Raw genomic sequence first — 22,583 nt, forward strand, 5'->3', positions numbered from 1 at the left:
GGTGGGCTGTATTCACAAACATCCTCCTAACTGAGCATAAAACCGTCCTGACCAGGTGCTTCACTCTGTCGCCAGGTATGAGTCATTAATGTGATTGGTTGATCCAAAAATGAAAAAAGGCACGCTTGGTGATAATGTAAAAGACAGACGGACTTGTGCAGCACATATGTAGCTCAGCGTAAGTTCAATCAGGAAGACCTTCTATTACGCTGCCTTCATTCACAACTTGCCTTTACTCCGCCTCTCTCCTCCTATTCCCTCTAATCAGCTGTTTGTGGGCGTTCACCTTCGTCTTTACCATCCATTCAGATTTTGCCACGGTCGCGATAGCCAGTCAATTTGCTGCTGCCAAATCTTTAAATTGCCTCTGTCTTTGCTCCATCAGTTGTCATTCAGTCAATCGCGCGACCCTCCTCCACCCCTCTCTCCTCCAGTCACTGGACCCAGGTAGCAGAAGATGTTCACCTCGATCCTCCCTGACGCCCTCTCCTCCAGCCTTCAGGTCCAGGCAGCAGGAGTCCAGAGCCACTTCACCTCACCAGTCTCTGCTTTGCACCTCATCATCACCACCACCACCAGTGTCTAGACCCCGGGGGGGGGGGGTTCTCTTCACTGAAGCTTCATCACCACCATTTATATATACATATTGTTTCACCTCATTGGGGTCTAACCGCCAAAGACTGTTCATGTTTCATATCTCATGCATGTGCCAATAAACCATTTCTCTTTTAGTCTTAGTCTCCCCTGATTGAAACATAGTCATTGTTTGCAGCTTAAATCTCAAGGCGTGTTATTCAACACATTTTAAATGTTTTATAAAAAGCTGTACTGCAGGTATAAATCTTCAATTTGCAGAATTTCTTCCATATTTATTTGGTGACCCAAATAAAATCCTCCCATGACCCACCTGTGGGTCACGACCCTGTGTTTGGGAACAACTGGTTTAGTCCATTGACTGATCTTAAGACATAATTGTATTTAAATTTATATAATTGATTATTTCCACATCAAACTAAAGTTCTATAAAGAAATAATCCTTTACACAAAAACTCATCACAGGGTTGTCATGGTGACACACCAACGAATGGACAGGTGAGGGAGCCAAACACCTGCAGAGTTAACCTCAGCTGACACACACACACACACACACACACACACACACACACACACACACAGTCGGGGGGGTGGGGGTGTAGCTGCAGGGCTGCAGCCTCGTCTGTCAGTCACGTCTGAAAATAGAAAGCTGCAGTCTGATACTGACTCTCTCTCTCTCTGTTTATCTGGAGGTCTCTCCACCGTCCTGCAGTCTGTCACCAACACTCTCTCTCTCTCTCTCTCTCTCTGTGCTGCTGCAGTACACAGCGGGTGTCGATCGGCCCGACACTGAGTTCAAACTGAAACAAACAGAGAACAGAGACAGGACCGGACCGAGTCTTCACAGGTGAGAACCAGAGCCAGGACACACTGTCTGACATCCATCACACAGAACCCTCACACAGAACCCTCACACAGAACCATCACACAGAACCCTCACACAGAACCATCACACAGAACCCTCACACAGAACCCTCACACAGAACCCTCATGTAGAATAAACCTTTCCAAACTTCAGACAGAGACACAGACTTTAAGACTGAGACCTCCAGGGTTTCATTTCTCATTTTACTGACTGTAACTGTTGTTGCTTCTTCATTTTTGATTATTCTTGTATTATTTATTCATCCATTTGTCTTGCTGCTGATTTCTGCAACTTCACCTGTAAACATGATTCATTTTTACCTCATTTTGGACGTTTTCCTCCTCAGGACTCTTCTAAAACTGACTTTACTGAGGATTTAAATAAACAAATGAAACGTGGGACTTTGTGTCAAACAGAATGCAAACTTCTCAACCTATATTTAGTTGCATACAGGACAAAGACAAGATGTTTACTGTTCAAACTAATAAACTTTATTGATTTGTGTAAATATCCAGTCATTCTGTTGGGATTAGTTTTTCACAGCTGATTGATTCGTGGAAAAATTAGTGCCAGACTGATCACTAGTTGAAAAATATGTTCAAACATGAGGACAGTTGGAGGACCCACCTGATTTTTCAACTGACAAGATTGTGACAGAATTCATTTTTTGTCATTAATTTAGTATTTTTTGTTTTGTTGTCCTATTTTGTCCTTCATGATGCACCACACATTTTCAATGGGAGACACGTCTGGACTGCAGGTCCAGGTCTGGACTGCAGGTCCAGGTCAGTCTAGGACCTGAACTCTTTTACTATGAAGACACGCTGTTGGAACACGTCCACAATGTGTCTCAGCATCGTCTCTCTGGAATAATCAGGGACGTCTCTGAAGAAGACGTCAGTGATGGCAGCATGTGTCTCTCTGAATCCGTCCAAACATCACAGCTGCTGTCTGTTGAAGTCAGTGCTGGGAACAATCTGGACGGTCCTTTTCCTCTTCAGCCCGGAGGACACGACGTCCATGATTAGTGAAAACAGTGTGAAATGTGGACTCGTCAGACCACAGGACACTTTTCCTCTTTGCGTCCGTCCATCTCAGATGAGTCTGCAGTGTTTCTGGATGTTGCTGATATGTGTCTTTCTCTTTGCATGATAGAGTCAAACCACGTCAACATGAGCATATAAGTTTAATTTAAGAGTAAAAATCAAAGCCTTTCTATAAAATACATAAATCTCAGGCTGATATAAAATGTATTTCGAATGTCAGATGTATTATTGAACAGGTAAACTTTGTGTCCGAAATGTAGAAGAGAAACTTTAACAGCTGATTATTAAAATGAGATCAGTAACTATCAGTGTTTTCATGTTTCATCAGATCCTCAGAGACGATCAGATCGATCAGATCAAACACTCTGATTAAACTATGAGCTCTGGACCAGACGGAGGAGGAGGAGGAGGAGGAGGAGGAGGAGGAGGAGGAGGAGGGAGGGAGTTCTTCCTCAGCGCTCATCGCTGCCCTGAAGTCGACCTGCTCCCTCATCGTGACTCCGACACACGTGTTCCTCCGCTGTGTTCTTTAGTTCCTGCTGCCAAAAGCCCTGAGCTGACCTGCACAGGTCAGACTGAGAGCAACTACCTGGACGTCTCGTCCACCTGTCGCTCTGAGGGAGAGAAGGACGAGGAGGAAGAGGACGAGGAAGAAGAGAGCATCAGCGACTGGTCAGAGGAAGATCTTTCCCTTCACTTCTCTCCTTCCGTCATCCTCCCATCCGACGATGAAGAGTCCGATCCAGAGAGCGGCTTTGAGTGTGTCGACGTTACCGTGGAAACCATGGTGAGTTTTATCAGCTTAGTGACACGTTAACCAACAGGAGAGCGACGGATCACAAAACTCACGGTTCATATCGGATCACGGTTTTCACTCACACATCAGATTGTTTTTCATAACGACAAAAGTTCAGAGAATTTTACAAATACACAAATAATAATAATAATAATAATAATAATAATAATAATAATAATAGTATAAAGGACCTCTGGTGACCACTGGAGGAGAACAGGGGAGGGTCCTGTTTTGTTCATTTTATTCTGAGGGAGGGTTTGAACATGTCAGGATGTCATGAAACCAAACATGTGTGTTTGCATCTGAACGAGGGTCAAACTGACGGACGATCAAATGAGACTCATTAATATCCTGAGTTTGTGAAATGTGTTCACTGATACTTTCACAGCCTGCGGTTGTACGTCACTTTTTATGTGCTTGTGCAAAAGAAATTCATTCACATACAAAAGTTTGTGAACGTGTAATTATGTTTTGCAGCTGTAGAAATATTATGTAAATGTGCCGGGGAAAAAAAAAAGTTTTGTGCACACAGATATAATTTGCACATGTGCAAAACATTTTGTGCACAGAGATGCACATAGTTGTAGAAACGTTTTGTTTATTTATAATGAAAATCTGCAGAAATGTTTCACAAAGTCAGAGAAACTGCAGGGGTGAAACTGGAACTAACTGAAACTGAACTATACTTTACCTAACTAACTAAAACTCAATAAAAAAAAAACTAACCTGCTGATCAGTCAATGGCATTGTGTGTTTTCACCTGTTGTCCAGGTGAGAGGCCAGGAGGGGGAGGGGCTAAAGATGGTGCCAAAACGACAGATTCAACTGAAGAAGAAAGACAGCATCAACAGCATCGTCACCAAGGAGACAACTGAGAAACTACAGGTGAGACGGTCACATGTCTGTTCATCTGCCCACCTGTCTGAACCTGTGCACATGTCCACCTGTCTGTCTACCTGTCCAGGTGATATCTAAGGATGGACCTGCTGAAGGGAGAGGTAATAATAGTGATGTGTCAGCCAATGAGCTGCTCTGTTCCACCGTCCGTCAGCGCCCTGATCTGTTGCTACGGCAACACAGCATGCCCGCCTCCCTCCACATACGCTCAACAACCAGCGGTGACGTCGACAGCTGCAGGGTCTACAGGGGCCTGGTTGCAGGGGCCAGTCAAGGTAAAAACAGGCTTATAGAAAATGAGCCAAACCTCTGGTTAGTTAGTTAGTTAGTTAGTTAGTTAGTTAGTTTGTTAGTTGGTGTCTACACTTTGAGGTTTCGGGTCTCAGTCTTATTCTCTTTTTTCACTGTTTGTGGTTTTCAGGCATCAGTGTTGGAGGAAGCACACGGCAGCGCCTTCAGAAGTCCTTCTCATTGGACGAAACTAAAACAAAGATGGCGTCGTGCATCATTAAGAGCGTTCTAACAAAGAAGATGCAGGTGGAGCAGGAGAACCTGCAGAGAACACCTGCTGTGCTACCTGGTCTGTCCCTGCAAAGGGTGAGGGAGATGGGAGGAGCTCTGACAGGTGGAGGTGTGGATGTGGGAGGAGCTCTGACAGGTGGAGGTGTGGCTAAAGCTCCGGTTCATGTAGTTAGAGATGTCAGGAGTTTGGTTAAAAACACTTATAGCCTTTCATTCTCCACAACAACACCTGACAACAAGAAGACAACCAGCTTTAAGGTGATTGGTCAGGAGGAGAGCCCGCCCCCCACCTACCAGCAGGCAGTGGGGGTCAAAGTTCACAATGAGGCAAAGAGGGGCTGTCAGGTCACCACATCTATCAGCCAATCACAGCATAGGATGCAGAACAGATTGAGCTGTCCAATCAAAGAGCAGAGACAAGGCAGTGAGCCAATAATAAACAGGCATCAGGTGGATGATGTCACATGTAACATGTCACAGCTCAGCCAATCAGAGAGGGGAACCTCACAGCCCCCTCTTCAACCCCCTGAAGGAATCCAACCTCACCTCTCCACCCAGGACCAGAGCTCCATCCCGGGTGTGTCCTGTGTCTATGCCCCGCCCACCCTGCAGTCACACCTGGGGAGGGTCAGCTACATGCCCCGCCCCTTGAGCTACATCTACACCACACCTGGCCCACCTGGCCCCGCCCTCCACCTGCTGAGGAGGTCTGACCAGAACCAGAGAGAGACGACCAGGATCGCCGGAGACCAGGAAAGCAACAGCAACACGTCTGCGACACAGGAGCAACATGAGCGACATGAGCGACAACATGAGCGACATGAGCAACATGAGCGACAACATGAGCGACAACATGAGCGACAACATGAGCAACATCACCAGCAGTTTGTGTGCAGCATTCAGGGTTTCCCACCTGCACAGGTGGGTACTGACTTCCTTGTTGACATCACAGGTTCGGCTGCAGCACCCAGGGCCCACCTGAGTGGCCCCGCCCCCTGCCACGTCATGTTAGACCCTCAAAGTGGGCGGTGCTTCTATGTGGACACGCCCCCACAGCCTCAGAGGAAGATGCTACTGGATCCAGAAACTGGTCAGTACGTCCAGGTGTTCCTACCTGCAGCGAGTTCCGTCCCCAAGAGCGCTGTTATCCCAGTGCGTTGTGTGAACCCCGCCCCCTTCACCCCTGCTGTGATGAACGCCGTTCCCACCGTCCTGTCGGTGATGCAGTTCCAGCCAACGGTCGGTGTGCCCTCGCTGTACGCTTCACCCTGCCTCCCCTTCACCCTCCACACGCCATCAGTTAACTTCAACCCTGCAGCGCCGTGATGACATCACAGTCTGTATGATGACATCACAGTCTTTGATTTTAGCTGTTGATCATTTATTATTTATTTTACACACTTTTGTACAGAAGTTTTAAACTCATGAGAATGAAATCACAACATGAAACGATGAGTTCAGTCACAGAATTTCAAAATGAAAAAAAAAAAAAATTATAATTCATAATTTGAAGGAAATATTGATATAAAATGGAAAAAAATATTGATGCAAAATTAATTTTGTTTAACTATAAACTTTAACAAATTGTAATAAAAAAAATCATATTCTGCAGTAGATTTACATTTGTGATGGTCATTATTACATTATGACATAAATTTAAACTGGTGTGCCACAGGGTTTTATACTGGGAACCAGTTAATTTTCTGTACTGGAAATTTCACCGTTCAGAAACATGAAGCTTTGTCGATATGCAGATGATCCTGTGTTATACATGACTGAAATACTGGTGACTCTACTGGCTTCTACTGGTGCGTTGAATATTTAGTGTCAAATGATTGATCTCATGCTGTTTGATTTCATGATGTAAAGGACCAGTGTGTGTGATGTAGTGACATCTAGTGGTGATCTACTGTAGAAACATGGCGGTTAAACATGGCGGCCTCCGTGAAGAGGAGCTGCTTCCTCTGTGGATATAAACTCATTCTAAGGTAACAAAAACACAACAATTCTTATTTTTAGGTGATTATACAGTACATGAAAACATACTTATGAATATTATATTCCATTTCTGACATATTCTCACAATAAATCCCCCCACATCTGACAAACTGGACCTTTATTTTTGATTAAATTAATTTATCACTTTTGTTTTAATGTAAAACACCTGGATTTCACAAACATAATCATTATTATTATTACTATTTGTTTTATTCAGATTGTCTATATAAGTGACAGTTTAGTTTTCTGCCTCACATGTCAAGAATTTAAAACAAACACATTTATCTTTAAACACAATATGAACTCTGAAAAAAAAGTTTGGAAACATTATTTCGGTCAATTATTGCTCCTCTTTAATAATTGGTGTTGTATTATATATCGTTGGAAAGCCTGATTAGTCACCTTGACAATGAGGTATAACTTGTAAGGATCGTGCTTCTGTGGAATGAGCAACACAGCTAAACGTGCGGGTAGCGCCCCCCAAAAATGTGTTAAAATCCCCTTCAATATTCTCCAGTTGGTATTTCCTCTTGTGTTGAGCTGCTTGGTGGATTTGATGATTCACTCTCCCACAGTAATAAAGAAAAAACAACACATATTGGCCATTTTTACACTTTATTCATTTTACACTGTCAGGAACCTCGGTAACGTGTGGAAGATCCATACGCAGTGACAGCAGCTTGGCCCCGCCTCCTCATCCTAGTCACCAGCCTGGTCACAGTTTGCTGTAGGATGACATCACATTCTTCAACCAGGAGTTGTTGAAGGTCAACCAGCGTGGTGTGTTGGTCACTCCGGTACGAACGACACGCTCAAGCTGATCCCACACGTGTTCAACTTGAGGTCTGGACTCACAGCAGGCCACAGGTTCTCTGTGATGATCGTGGCTCTGTGGAGGAGAACGCTGTCATCCTGGAGGATGGAGTTCCAGATTCTGGAGATATGGGATCACCACTGGCTCCAGAATCTCATTCTGATATCTCACTGCATTGAGATTTCCTTCAATGATGACAAGTTCTGTTTTTCCTGTGAGAGAACCATCACACTGAAAGATGTCGCGTGATCTCTGCAACAATCTGCAAAGTGTTCTCCTCGCCGTCTCCATACTTTGATCCAGCACAAACGGGCCTGGCGGTGAAGGCGGTCATTACAGGCTTCCTGGCAGCTTTATAAACACACACAGTCTGTTCCTCACCGGCTGATCAGAGATCTGTCTGGTACCGTTGTGCAAAGCTGACTGTAAATCTCTGGCAGAAAGCCTACGGTTCCTCGGTGAAGTAAGGGTGAAGAACCGATCTTCTTGGGGTGTCGTCTTCCTGGTCTGTCTTTGACTTCACCAGTCTCACAGAACTTGGTTCTAAGTTTAGAAATGACACCAAATAATGCTGCCAGTCTGCGTACCGGAACAGCAGCTTCCAGTTGATCCGTTCCACAGGCCTCATCCTGAAGGGACAAACGTGGCATGATGATGCTCGGAGAACAAACCCAACAAAGTCACAGGATCCCTGCACACAACTGCTGTCAGTTAGGTGTAGATCAGGTGTCAGTCATACACCTGTGACTGACACACACCTGTGACTGTCACACACCTGTGACTGACACACACCTGTGACTGACACACACCTGTGACTGTCACACACCTGTGACTGACACACACCTGTGACTGACACACACCTGGCAGAACCTGAAGCTCAAAACAAGAGTGAATACCAGCTGGAGAATATTGCAGGGGATGTTGGAACATGTTTTTTGGGGGGCGCTACCCGCACGCTTAGCTGTGTTGCTTATTTCACGAATATACGATCCTTACAAGTTGTACCTCGTTGTCAAGGTGACTGATCGGGCTTTCCAACGATATAAAATACAACACCGATTATTTTTTAAAGGGGAGAAATAACTGACTGAATTAACGTTTCCAAACTTTTTTTGAGGAGTTTATTATATTTAAAATGTGCTGTTGTCATGTCGATAAACACTCGTCACTTTTTTCAGTTTTTACAGCGTTTCTTCTCACACTTGTAATAATACTAAAAATATATTTTTTTGAAGTTATAAATAAAATCAATGAAAAGTAAGAAGTTGTTCTCTCTTCTCTTTTTCCTGGACTTTTCACATCAGTTGTTTCTGTTTCCGGTGTTTTCAGGTTTCCATGGTAACAGAGGCAGAACTGCAGATTTTATAATTATAAAGATATATAATATAAATTTGTTGGAGCCATGATGTCCTATAATCTGTATAGTTTTAAATAATAATAATGATGATGAGTGAGAGGCTGTGAGGAAGTTTATTTGTTCAAACATGCTTTCAGTTATATTTGAGTAAATATGGATCCTTCAACAGAACATTCAGATGTTTTTATTTTGCATCTGTACAAACTGTACAAACTGTACAAACTGTACAAACATCCTAGCTGCACATTTCACAGTTAATCTTCTATTTTCACACAGTTTCAGAATATTTTAAATGAAATAATATCATAAGGTTTATACTGACTTTTTAATATTTTGTTTACATCTGCACTAAAAACAACTCTTAAAATTAAAAACAGTTTTCACAGATTAATAAAAAAAAAATGTGTTTTAATAAACACTGAACCAAACATTATAATAATAACTTAGCTGATATTTTAATATGTTTACAAACATGTTTTGGTAGCGAGGATTTTAGAAATGTTATATTTCAGCTGGTATTCAAACAGCGTCACATTACAGAATTTTAACTGACATGGAGTTTATACTAAAATACTTTGGATTTAGAAAACTGGACTAAAATGTTTTTTTTATTGTCCTAAAATAAAGGATGAAATTTTACCCCGTCACTACTGAAACAACACGTCACAAAACAAACGTCATTACGTTTCTGTCGAGACTAAAATGTTTTTTTTTCCCACCAATAAAGGATCAATCACTGTCTTTTGTCACAACCAGAACTTCATCGTCATATTTTAGCTGTGATGTTAACTTTCTCAGTTCTGAACACGTTCACACATAAAAACTACGATTTCTGAAATAAAAACCAAAACTGTTTCCTTTGCTGCAGTAAACAGATGTTCTGTAGTGACGTTCTTTAACGTTGATGTTCAGACTAATGAACACGTTTACTGTGAAAGGATGACAGCTGTTTCCTCACCGTGCAGCCATGACACACACACACACACACACACACACACACACACACACACACACACACACGCACACACACACACACACACACACACACACACACACGCACACACATGCACACACACACACACACACAACCTCATTTAAAACGTGGGAAACATTTTTATATAAACATTCATGATTTACAAAGAAAAAGCAAAATAAATGGACTTTTTTCAACTTCACTGTCAGAAACATTAAAAGGATCTTTAAAAAAAAAACAATGATAGAAAAATCTGCAAAAATCAACTTAGTGTTTCAGGGTTCAGGACGTCCGTCCCCCAATTCATGATGATTATTTAGTTTATAAATTACTGCTGTCTCAAATATTATTTAGGGTTTCAGCCGTTAACAGGAGGATCATAGTGAACATCTAAGATTTGCACTTAAATGTGTTTTAAATTAGTTTTTGGTTGTTATTAATATTCTGAGCTTGTGAAGCAATATTCACAAATAATTTCACAGCCTCTGGTTGTACATCACTTTTTGTCTGCATGTGCAAAAAAATTCATGCACATATAAAAGTCTGTAAATGTGTAAAAATGAAAAACATTTTGTACAGAGATAGAATTTGCACGTGTGCAAAGGTTTTGTAGTTTCTTTGTTTATTTATAATTAAAATTTGTGCAGAAATATTTTCAAACTTGAGTCTTCATAAAGTCTGAAAGACGGACACTCAAATTTCCCACCTGTTTTTGTGACCCTGAATGAATTTTGACCCTGTTTTATGCCTGTTGTTGATTGGCTGTATTTAGCCAATCAGTACGCTCCTCGCTGACTGGAATCTCTTATTCACTCTTATTCGCTGCAGATGAACCAAGTGACCAAATGCGCTGCGACCATCTGCTCTCTGATTGGTTAGTCAGACTTTATGAAACCTCACTTTTGAAAGTATTTTTGCGCAAATTTTAATTACAAAAACTTTTCTACAACTATAAAACCTTTGTACACATGAGGAACTTCTATCACGTTTTCAGACATACACGACAGTTACAAATTAAAAATGTAACGTATTATAAATCTACATGTAAATGTATTTGCATATATGCAAATTATGTTTATGTGCACAAAACCTTTTTTTCCACACATGTACAGAATATTTCTACAGCTACAGAACATAATTACACTTTTACAAACTAGAAATTTGTGCACGAATCTTTTGCACACACAGACACAAAGTGATGCAACATTCATAAGTTTGCACCAGTTTGGTAGAATATATGAATCTGTGAATATTGAATGAATGGTGTTTCTGTGTTCTCATGTTCTCATGTTCTCATGTTCTCGTGTTCTCTGTCCTGTTGCATGAACGTTGGATGAACGGTACCTGGGTGAAGTGGAACATAAACCACTGAATTCTGCTTTATTTTCTGTAGTTTTTAAAGAAATCTCAAAATCAAAATCTTTTCTGTTGGTTGTGAGGAAACAACCCTCCTCTCTGAGGGATGTAGAGCCCATCACCATGACAACACACTAACGGTCACTGACAGCTCTGTGAGCTCCGTGATTGGATGTTTGTTGATGAAATGCGCCCTGGGAGTCGTAGTTCTTGGATCTTTTCTAACACAGATGTTTATGTGGATCCAAACGGAGACATCACCTGCTGCGTCCCCAAATGACATCATTGCCGCCACTCATGAACAGGTCGTTTGACTCTCAGCTGATAAATAAACTAAAGGTTTTTCATGTCACCGATTCGGCCGCAGGTTTCAGTCATGTCACGTGTTTGATGACATCACAGTCACACCTTGGTGCTGTGCAGGCTGACATCAGCAGCTTCCTCCTCCGTCTCCTCCAACTCCTCTTGCTCCTCAGGTGGCGTCTGCAGGTTGTCAGACAGTCGGAAACCTGTGAAGGAGGGGCTGATGGGTAACCGTCTGAGCCAGCCAGTCCGCCGGATCACGCCCATCCCCAGAGGAAGATCATAGGAAGAGGAGGACGAGGAGGAAGAGCGCCATTCAACCAAACCTCGCTCCTGTCTGGAACCTGAACACACACACACACACACACACACACACACACACACACACACACACACACACACACACACACACACACAGTGGTTATATGGGCCTCTCTCTCTCTCTGTCATTACTCTGAGACAAACTCATCTCACTCAACTCTGTCGCCCACGGCAACAGCTGACAAACACAAAGATGAATGTAATATAAATCTAATCAGAGTTTAACAAAACCTGGTTTAAAATGCAAAAGTCCAGATTTAATTGATTGATTGATTTAATTTAAAATTAGACATTTAAGTATTTGCAATTAATTGATTCCTTGCTTTCTGAAAAGTTTCCAAACTTTACATTGTTTGCTAGCTAGTTTAAACCGGATCAACTGAAGTGAGAGAAAGAAGAGACGCACGTGTGTGTGTGTGTGTGTGTGTGTGTGTGTGTGTGTGTGTGTGTGTGTGTTTTACCTGGTATTGTGTTGTCGAGACAAAAAGCCAAAAAACCTCCAACAAACATCTCAGTGGACAGAAGAACAGTCAGGATCTGATCAAGTTCTGCAACACCTGAACACAGAGAACTGATCTGTAGGATCCACATGTAATACACACACACACACGCACACACACACACACACACACACGCACACACACACACATACACGCACACACACACACACACACACACACACACACACACACACATACACACACACACACACACACACACACATACACACACACACACACACACACATACACACACACACACACACACACACACACATACCTGTGCTGATGGAGTTTGGGTGTGTGTCCAGGTACGTCGGCAGAGTCAGACCGAAGAACATCGAGAACCCAAGAACAAAAAGATTTCTGGACGAGTTTAAATCCACCAGCTGAAGGTTAGACAGACCGACGGCTGTGATCATACCTGAGGAACACACCTGTGTTGTTATGACATCACTGACACGCCTGATTATACCTGAGGAACACACCTGTGTCGTTATGACATCACTGACACACCTGATCAACTGTGACTCACCAAACAGCGTGCAGAACATTCCTCCAAGGATCGGATCTGGCAGCGAGGCGAACAGCGCCGTGAACTTCCCGACTGATCCCAACACGAACATGATACCTGCTCCGTACTGCACCACCCGCCTGCTGCCCACCTGCACACAGGGGCAACGATTTAAACATCCACCCTATAAACAGGCACGAGTTCCAGAGGTCTGGGAACTAGTTGCACGAAGTTTCTACCAAAGACAACAGTGGCAGGTGGGCGTGGCCTTAGTTACCTTGGTGATGCCCAAGACGCCTATATTTGGACTGGAGGAGGTGGAGCCGTTTCCTGTCCCCAACAGGCCGGCAATGATGCAGCAGACACCCTCAGTGAAGATTCCCCTGAAAAAATCAAATACCATCACTCACCTGTATGGGCGGAGTCTGTCAGGTAAGATCACATGACATACTGTCTCACCTGTTGATGGCATGGACTGGAGGGGGTGCGGCTCCAGACAGACGGGCACAGGCGTAATAATCACCAATCGACTCCACGATGCCCGCCATGGTGGCACTGAGCATTCCCAGCACCCCAGCAACTGTTACCACTGGCAACCCCCACTGGCCTATCAGAGAGCAGAGCGAGCAGGTAGTCAGTTTTACTAAAGAAAAGATCACCTGTGATTGGCTGGTCTCAGAGATAAAGGTGAAGCTCATGACTGGCTGGTCTCAGGTGTCTTACAGGGATAGGGGACTCTGAACCACGGTGATGAAGCCATGATGTCACCACGGGCATCGGTCCGGGCCTTGTGTCCGTAGCGATCGGGGTCGCTTGGCAACAGGTCGGTCAGAGTGAGGATGTAGCAAACAAGCCAAACGAGCATGATGGCGAGGATGATCTGAGACAGAAGACAGAGACAGAACATGACTTCCTGTTTGTCTGTGTTCAGAGATGACATCATCACCTGGCGTGGTTCCTGTGTGTGTTTATATTTACAGGAAACATTTTGAAGATCTGCAGTCGAGTCGACGTCAGTCCTTTCTTTCTGCTGTAAACAGGAACAGGAAGTGATGTCGCTCTCAGGTACTGAGCAAACAGGACGATGAGCAGAATACACCTGAGACAGAGACAGACAGAGAGAGACAGTGACAGGTGTCTGTCTTTTTACCTGCAGGACAGGATGTAGTTGGTGATCAGATAGACAGGTGAATAAAGAGACAGGTGAGCAGACAGTCAGGTGTCTCACAGTGCTGACAGGCCCCAGTGAGACCCGGCTCTGTCTCCAGCTGTGGTGAAGACAGACAGGCCGATCAGTGATACAGTTGGAGTGACGGTCAGTGGCCCGATGTACTCCAGCAGTAACCCTGGCAACCCACACAGACCAATCAGGAGCTCCAGAATGCTGGAGACGATGATAGCGCCCTGGATCTGAAACACAAACACAAACACAAGTCGTCTCTGAATCCTCGAGTCCTCCAGCTGTCTGCTGCTCCAGGTCTCTTGACCAATCAAAGCCAGTGTGGAGAAACGACCCTGTACCTCTCTGATCCGCGGCTGCCAGATGTGTGACGTGTTCAGTGGAAGACTCCAGTTCCCATAAATCTCCTCTGCAGATAGAACAAAACAGCCTTATCATCATCATCCTCCTCCTCCTCCTCATTATCATATTGTCTAAGTCCCGCCCCTCTCCGCTCTCCACTCCAATAACAGATGAGTCCACACATACACACACATATATGTAGCCACATCTTAAGTTAGTTAATGTTAGCAAAATGCTAGTTAATTAGCTTCATTGTTAGCTCATTGTTGTCATTGTTAGTTATCATTGTTTTGCTAACATTAGGTAACTTAAGATGTGACCCCATCAGCTTTTCACACTGAACTTACCCTCAGGCTAAGGCAGCTGTTAGCACCAGGCTAAGAAATCTTTCCACAGTAGGCTAACCCTGACCTTAGCCTTGGAGCAGCGTTAGCCCTGAGTTTATGGGCTTTGCTCAACTGTGATTGGAGCACAGAGCGAAAACAGACAGACAGTCTCACCCTCACTAGGACACCTCCAGCGGTCCAGACTGAGGATGGCTTGGGCAGGAATCAGGAAAGCAAACGCACTGGCCTGAAACAGAGGAAGTCTACACACACACACACACACACACACACACACACACACACACACACACACACACACACAGACACACACACACACAAACACACACACACACACACACACACACAGACACACACACACACACACACACACACACACACACACACAAACACACACACACACACACACACACACACAGACACACAGACACACACACAGACACACACACACACACACACACACACAGACACACACACACACACACACACACACACACACTCACACAGACACACACACACACACACACACACACACACACACACAGACACACACACACACACACACACACAGGTTAACGTACAGTCACACACACACACACACACACACACACACACACACACACACACAAACACACACACACAAACACACACAGACACACACACACACACACAGACACACACACACACACACACACACACACACACACACACACACACACACCCCCCAAAACAGCTCAATCATGGACGTGTGAAGTTTTAACACAAATATGATTATGGACAGAAGTGTTGACGTGATATAAACACATCTTTGATCTTTGATCAGTTTATCAGTGAAGCGTCTGAACTGCACTGCAAACAGATCATGAGTCATTTTAATGAGAAACTTTCTCAAAATAATGACTTACATACTCAGCCATTATTTTGAGGTTCTACTTTTTATTATTCTGCCCAGAGATCTGTGCCTGAACCTGAGGGGACCTGATGGGTCGGGTCGGGTCGGGTCGGGTCTGGTCGGGACACATTTCTCACATATTTCATGGGCTCACATCAGGTTCGGGTTGTACTATATTAATTCATTTTTATTGCTTAATTTTCATTTTTCTCTCCAGTTTAGTCATTACCGTTTCCAATTCCCCCACATGTTGTCCCTGTTCCTGAAAACTCCTCCTGATTGGTGCACAGAGGGAAGCTCGTTAAGAAGAACATCCGGCTGTACTCGGGTTCTGGGTGAAATATGCTAATGAGGGTTGAGTTAAGGTTGGGTTCATACAGAATTTTTCCACCAGACTACAAATGAAAATTAGCTTTTTAGCTAAATTTGGCACGTTTATGTTGAAGTGTAAACTGCAAAGCTGAGTAACGTTCCCTGCTATTAAATAAATAAATGAATAAATACAGAAATTGTTCTTATTAACTATATAACTATAACTACATAAGTTGTCTTTACCATTCTAATTAATATAAATATGTAGGATAATATATTCATAATTCTTTATTTTAAAAATATTTTAAAAATGTAATCCTGCTAATAATCCCCATTTTTAAAAACTTTTAAAATCTGTAATCTGATTACAAATCTTCAATATGCGACAGGAATACAGTTACCTTTTACTGTATCATGATTACGTAATCCTTTTTACATATAATCTGTTACTCCCACAGTCTCACCTGACTCCCACGGTGGTCTGGATCAGGGTTGTGAGCCCAACGGTGGTGAAAATGGTTCCAATCAGCTGACTGATGGTGTTCTGGTCTCGACCGACACACATGGCCTCAGCCAGCAGAAATGGGACCGCTACAGTCCCGCTGAAACAGGTCAGGTAATGCTGAGGACAGATTGGAACAGGTGATGTCACCAACATCTCATTATTCAACCGGATTAAAGACCACGATCCACACCGGAACAGAAATAAAACTGAAACCCTGAAACATCCCACTTTAACAGGTTCATCATCATCCAGAACCTGAGTCTTACAGGACAAACACATTTCAGCTGATGTATCTCAGTCTAATCTCAATCTAATCCCTGTCAAAACCTAGTTTAAAACCAGTCTAATCTCAGTCTAAACTATGTCTAAACCCTGTCTAAACTCAATTTGACCAGCTCATCATTATGTAGAACCTGTGTCCTTGGATAAAAAAAACATTTCACCTAATATGTCGTAGTATAAACCCAGTCTCAACTGAACCAGACGAGTTTAAACCCAGTCAAATCTCAGTCTAAACCCAGTAATCCCAGTCTAGACCCAGTTATTCCAGTCTAAACTCAGTATTACCTGTCCAAACTCAGTAATCGCAGCCTAATCCGAGTCTAAACTGAATCAGAGCAGTGTAAACCCAATCAAATCTCAGTCTAATCCCAGTTTTACCTGTAGTCCAAGTAGAATACAAAGATACCAGGGTGGGACGTCTTCGATGGTGTAAATCATGTCTGAGCCCACCTTCTGCGCTCCAATTGGCTGTTTATTCTTTCCATCTTCTCCCATTGGCAGGTTAACCCTGTCAGCTTTGTGGCCCTGGTTCTCTGCCAGGCAATCCTGGCTCTGATTGGACAGAAAGACACACCTCTTACCAAAGGTAACTTAGACAGTTTTCAGAAAAAAGTCACACAAACGAAGAAATACCAAATCAGTTGAATGAAACAAGAATGCAGAACCAAATGATTTTAAATATATATATTTTTTTTAAAGATAAAAACTGGAGATTTTGAAAAAAACAGAATGATGTGACAACAAAGGAAAATTTATAACATAAAACATAAGAAAAAATAAAAACAAACATAAAACACAAACAACTCAGTGGAGCTGAGGTGCCAACCAACCAACCAACCAACCAACCAACCAACCAACCAACCAACCAACCAACCAGCCAAGCAGCTAACCAACCAACCAACCAGCCAGCCAACCAGCCAACCAACCAACCAACCAACCAACCAACCAACCAAGCAGCCAAACAACCAACCAGCCAACCAGCCAACCAGCCAACCAACCAACCAACCAAGCAGCCAACCAAGCAGCCAACCAACCAACCAACCAACCAACCAACCAACCAACCAACCAACCAACCAACCAACCAACCAACCAGCCAAACAACCAACCAACCAACCAACCAGCCAACCAACCAACCAACCAACCAACCAACCAGCCAAGCAGCCAACCAACCAACCAACCAACCAACCAACCAACCAACCAACCATCCAAATATTTCAAATATTCAGTTTGGAGTTTAGTTATGATGGTGGTGACTGAGAAAAACCTTCTACACCTTCACTGATCTCATCCAATGAGAAGAGCTAAGAAAGAATCTTTTTAATTCTTCATACTCCTTTTTCAACTTTTTCATGTATTCATTCATACTTTCAGTTAGAGACTAGAATCAAAATCATAAAATATTCCATATCATCCATACATTATTATTTTTATGTAAATTTTACCTCCCATTCATATCAATCAGACCAATTAACTCTTTTCCAAGTTCCTCCTCCTTCAGCTTCTTCTTCATACAAACTTACAGCAGCTGCAGTTTAGTTCTCAGGTTACACTGAATTTTATTTCATCCCTTTCACACTTTTAAAATATATTTTACAGACTTTTAAAATAATTATTTACAGCTTCGTCTTTTCAGCTTTTATCTTCTTGTTCACATAAAACTGAGACTAAGACCAGTATGAAAAGTATGACCAGTGTCTGTTTATGAGTTTTACTGATAAACAGACACGTTTTCTAATAAACTCTGCAACTCATTTACACTTCAGCACACACACACACACACACACACACACACACACACACACACACACCTTTTCTATGAATCAGTGTCACAGTGACCCAGAAGAAACATCACATGACTCTGAAAGACAGAACTGAACTACAGCTGCTGTAGTTTTCCTGCACGTGTGTTAAAGTCTGATGAATGTCCTCAAGTGATGTTCATCCCTTGTCCCGCAGTCCACCTGTCCCGCAGTCCACCTGTCCCGCAGTCCACCTGTCCCACAGTCAACCTGTCCCGCAGTCCACCTGTCCCACAGTCCACCTGTCCCGCAGTCCACCTGTCCCACAGTCAACCTGTCCCGCAGTCCACCTGTCCCGCAGTCCACCTGTCCCGCAGTCCACCTGTCCCACAGTCAACCTGTCCCGCAGTCCACCTGTCCCGCAGTCCACCTGTCCCACAGTCCACCTGTCCCGCAGTCCACCTGTCCCACAGTCAACCTGTCCCACAGTCAACCTGTCCCGCAGTCCACCTGTTCCACAGTCCACCTGTCCCACAGTCCACCTGTCCTGCAGTCCACCTGTCCCACAGTCAGTGTTGGATTAAGGTGGTCATGGGCCCTTTGGCTTCTCTTTATGTGGCTCCTTTACTCAACATGATTTACCAGAAAACAGTCCAGATACTTACAGTGCAGCATGTAAGTAATGTGTGTGTGTGTGTGTGTGTGTGTGTGTGTGTGTGTGTGTGTGTGTGTGTGTGTGTGTGTGTGCAAGTGTTTTCAGAAAATAACATTTAAATAAATAAAAGTAATCGGACCAATCCAGGGCCCCGGCACATGAGGGACCCCTGCCTGTCCATTAACTCTCCTCAGCCTACAGTCCACCTGTCCTACAGCTTCACATACAATAATCAATCAATAATCAATAATCAGTTACCTTACAGTCTTCTTCCATTTCACCTGCAGCTGTCGGACCTGCTGGACGATCGAGCAGCAAACACTGAAGAGAGGGAGAGAAAGAGAGAGAGAGAGAGAGAGAGAGAGAGAGAGAGAGTGCTTCAGGTGAAAGTCCACAGAGATTAACCACAGATTATTAACCCTCACACACACACACACACACACACACACGTCTCCATGTGACAGCCACTTTCACTGAGGAAGCACTTTATAATCAGTGATTATTGATAACTGATTGTCATGTTGGTAAACACCTACAGCTCACCTGTGTGACGGACACAAACGTCCATGTGCTCCACATGTTTATAGGTCCAAACATAACGAGCCTCTATGTTAATTAGTGTATACGTTAATGTGTCAGTATGTTAATGAGTCTGTGTGCAGGGGAGCAGCAGCAGAAGAAGAAGAAGAGGATGTTCAGTTTGAATAATTTAATGAAAGTCTTACTGACAGTCAGGCAGGTACAGCTCAAACCAGCCAATCAGGACAGGAAACGCAAACCAATCCAAAGAACCAGGAAAAAATCCAAGGTCCAGAAAACTGATAAAGAAACAGACGGGCGAGGTCTGGAACTACTGACAAGAAGACAAGCTGTGAAAGAAAGGACAGAAATACACAAACTAGATACACTCACCAGGGACAGGTGAGACTGATCAATAACCAGGGACAGGTGAGACTGATCAACCAGACAGGTGAGACTAATAAGTTATCGAAAAGGTGGGGTAACGACGTCAGGAAGTGAAGCAGCAGAAATGAAGAAAGATGTGAAATAATTCAACAGAATTAATTTTAATCTGTGATGTTTTTATTGTTGGCTGTGTCTGATTGGTCAGTCTACACCAACAGTTTCTGATTGGTCAGTCAATCTGAGGTGCATGATGGTAAATTGTTTCTTTTATAAAAACCTGACTGTTTATTCTTTGTGTCCGTCTGGTCACAGAGGTCTCCTGTTACCCAGAATGCCTCTCTCCGTGTTGCTTCACATCAACATGTTTATGAAACTGAGACACCTGAACCTGCAGCCAGTCAGCAAACAGCAGGTGGATTCAGGTGTTCACAGGAAGCCGTTAAGACACCTTGAAGTCCACAGAAAAACCACCAACAAAAAACATTTAATCATCATTTGTGTAAATTTCTGAAATAAAATAATTGAGATCATATGAGAATCATCTCTCCAGGGTTCAAGTTATCAGGTTTGTGTCCAATCAGCATCCACAGAGGCAGCTGTGGGCGTGGTTTCAGAGGCGTCCATGGAAACAACTCATCTGGAACAAAACAATGACGACTCCTGAAGAGGTGGTTAAAGCAATCACCTGACAAGTGTTTCTTTTTTCTTTTCATTTTTTTTAAATGTTTGATCTTTTCAGATTTCCCAAATGGTTCTGTGGAACAAACCATCTGTCTGTCATGTCTGTGATTAAATAAAATCACTCATCAATAATCCAACTAAACATCCAAACTGTTTTCACACATGCAGCCTTTTTATTGCATTTATCATCTGCACTTTATACACATTTTTACAATAATAATAATAATAATAATAATAATAATTTGTTTTCTATCTTTGTCATCACATATTTGCATCATTTTCAGTTCAGAGAAATAAAAAAAAATTCTGGGAGAATGGACGGATGATTCAAAATCACCTTCAGATGACCATTTCAAACCTGTTGAGGCCAGTTTAAACCGGTTCAGACCAATTTAAAGTGATTCAGACCAGTTTAGACCAGTTTGAATAGTTCAGACCAGTGTAAAACTGGTTCAAACTAAGAATCAGGATTCTGTTTTGCAACAGGTTTTCCTCTGTAATGACAAACTCATTTTAAAGTGATAATTTACTGAATCTGTGTCATAACTAGTTTACACCAGTTTAAACCAGTTCAGATCAGTTTAAACTTGTTCAGACTACAGATCAGGACTCTGTGTAGTAGCAGCACTTCCTCAGTCACAACAAACTTGTTTCAGACTGTTGATTTACTGAATCTTCAGTTTAAATTGTGGTTCAGACCAGTTTAAACTAATTTAGACCACTTTAAACCAGGTCAGACTGCAGATCAGGACTCTGTCCACAGAGTCCTGATCTGCAGTCTGACCTGTTGATTTACGGGATCGGATTGAAAAACTGAAACCGATCAAACGTCTCAGCTGGTGAAGACTTCAGTGATGATGTAAAAACATGTTGCTAGGAAACATCTGCAGCTATGTCCAATCAAGAGTAATCAGCTATATAGACAGGAAGTCACTGTGGCATCACAAGTTAGCTAACTTCAAAAAGCAAAAGTTTCAGCTCAGATATGTCGACCGTACTCCATATTACAGCCCATGCTAACGTTAGCTTTATCAGTCATGTACAGGACTGTTAGAGCTACAGTTTGTAGCTAATCTCTATGGATCAAGTAGAGCTGCAAACCTGTTGGAATTTAGTGACAGTAAAACTCCAAGTAGTAAACACTGATGTTAGCATTAGGCTATGTTAGCATGAGTTTATATTAGCATTAGGCTATGTTAGCATAAGGCTACATTAGAACGAGTTTACGTTAGCACAAGGCTAGGTTAGCACAAGGCTACATTAGCTGGAGTTTGCGTTAGCACAAGGCTATGTTGACATGAGTCTAAGTTAGAACTTGTGAAGAGCTGCTGTCTGCTGGTTCTCAGGCGTACAAACAGAAAAGTTAAAACTCTGAACAGAACCTGGTTCATGTGTTTTATAATATTTTCACCTGACAGTCGACAGGAGAATGACGCCATCATGTCATCATCTTCTCTGGGTGAAGAAACAGCTGATCACTGATTGATTATTGACTTCATCTGAATCCAGGCCTCTGTTGAAGCTGTTTTACAAACTGCAGGCTGAGTCACAGTTTAACGTCTAATTTTTTCTCCAGGTTTTTCATTTAAATTGAGATTTTTTTTGTTTGTTTGGTGAAGCTGAATGAAACCGAAGAAAAACTTTTTTCATGTAAAAAAAATGCTCTGACAAACAGACCGACTGAAGTGCTTCAATATTAAACTTTTTTTTATACACTTTGTAGTAAACACCAGCAGGGGCGGGGTCACAACATACCTGTGCAGGTATGAACAGTCATGAAGCTGAAGAACATTTCTGTCTCTACACCGGATCAATAATCAATAAATCATCTGTCAATTACACTGACTGGAGCTATGCTAACACATTCCCCACACTGCCAGTCTTTGTGC

At 42.9% G+C, this 22,583-nt stretch overlaps 2 protein-coding genes across 2 annotated transcripts; one reads left to right on the plus strand and one right to left on the minus strand.

Moving 5' to 3' along the window:
• Positions 1-1,285: 1,285 nt before the first annotated feature.
• Positions 1,286-6,215, plus strand: LOC146319651 (uncharacterized). Its single transcript, XM_084730213.1, has 5 exons — positions 1,286-1,441; positions 2,834-3,292; positions 4,073-4,186; positions 4,266-4,473; positions 4,620-6,215. The coding sequence occupies exons 2-5, from the start codon at positions 2,882-2,884 to the stop codon at positions 6,044-6,046; spliced, it is 2,160 nt and encodes a 719-aa protein (XP_084586339.1). The 5' UTR covers positions 1,286-1,441; positions 2,834-2,881; the 3' UTR covers positions 6,047-6,215.
• A 4,924-nt stretch (positions 6,216-11,139) lies between these two features.
• Positions 11,140-19,426, minus strand: slc23a1 (solute carrier family 23 member 1). The gene is made up of 14 exons (XM_084730214.1): positions 19,366-19,426; positions 17,092-17,265; positions 16,391-16,548; positions 14,879-14,967; positions 14,378-14,445; positions 14,085-14,266; positions 13,835-13,955; positions 13,580-13,736; positions 13,316-13,463; positions 13,134-13,239; positions 12,878-13,007; positions 12,623-12,766; positions 12,304-12,399; positions 11,140-11,865 (listed from the first exon to the last, which is right to left on the minus strand). The coding sequence occupies exons 1-14, from the start codon at positions 19,381-19,383 to the stop codon at positions 11,621-11,623; spliced, it is 1,836 nt and encodes a 611-aa protein (XP_084586340.1). The 5' UTR covers positions 19,384-19,426; the 3' UTR covers positions 11,140-11,620.
• Between the last annotated feature and the right edge of the window lie 3,157 nt (positions 19,427-22,583).

This window comes from Lutjanus erythropterus, chromosome 11, assembly GCF_056507025.1.
Source record: "Lutjanus erythropterus isolate fLutEry1 chromosome 11, fLutEry1.hap2, whole genome shotgun sequence".
Classification (NCBI taxonomy): Eukaryota; Metazoa; Chordata; class Actinopteri; order Lutjaniformes; family Lutjanidae; genus Lutjanus; species Lutjanus erythropterus.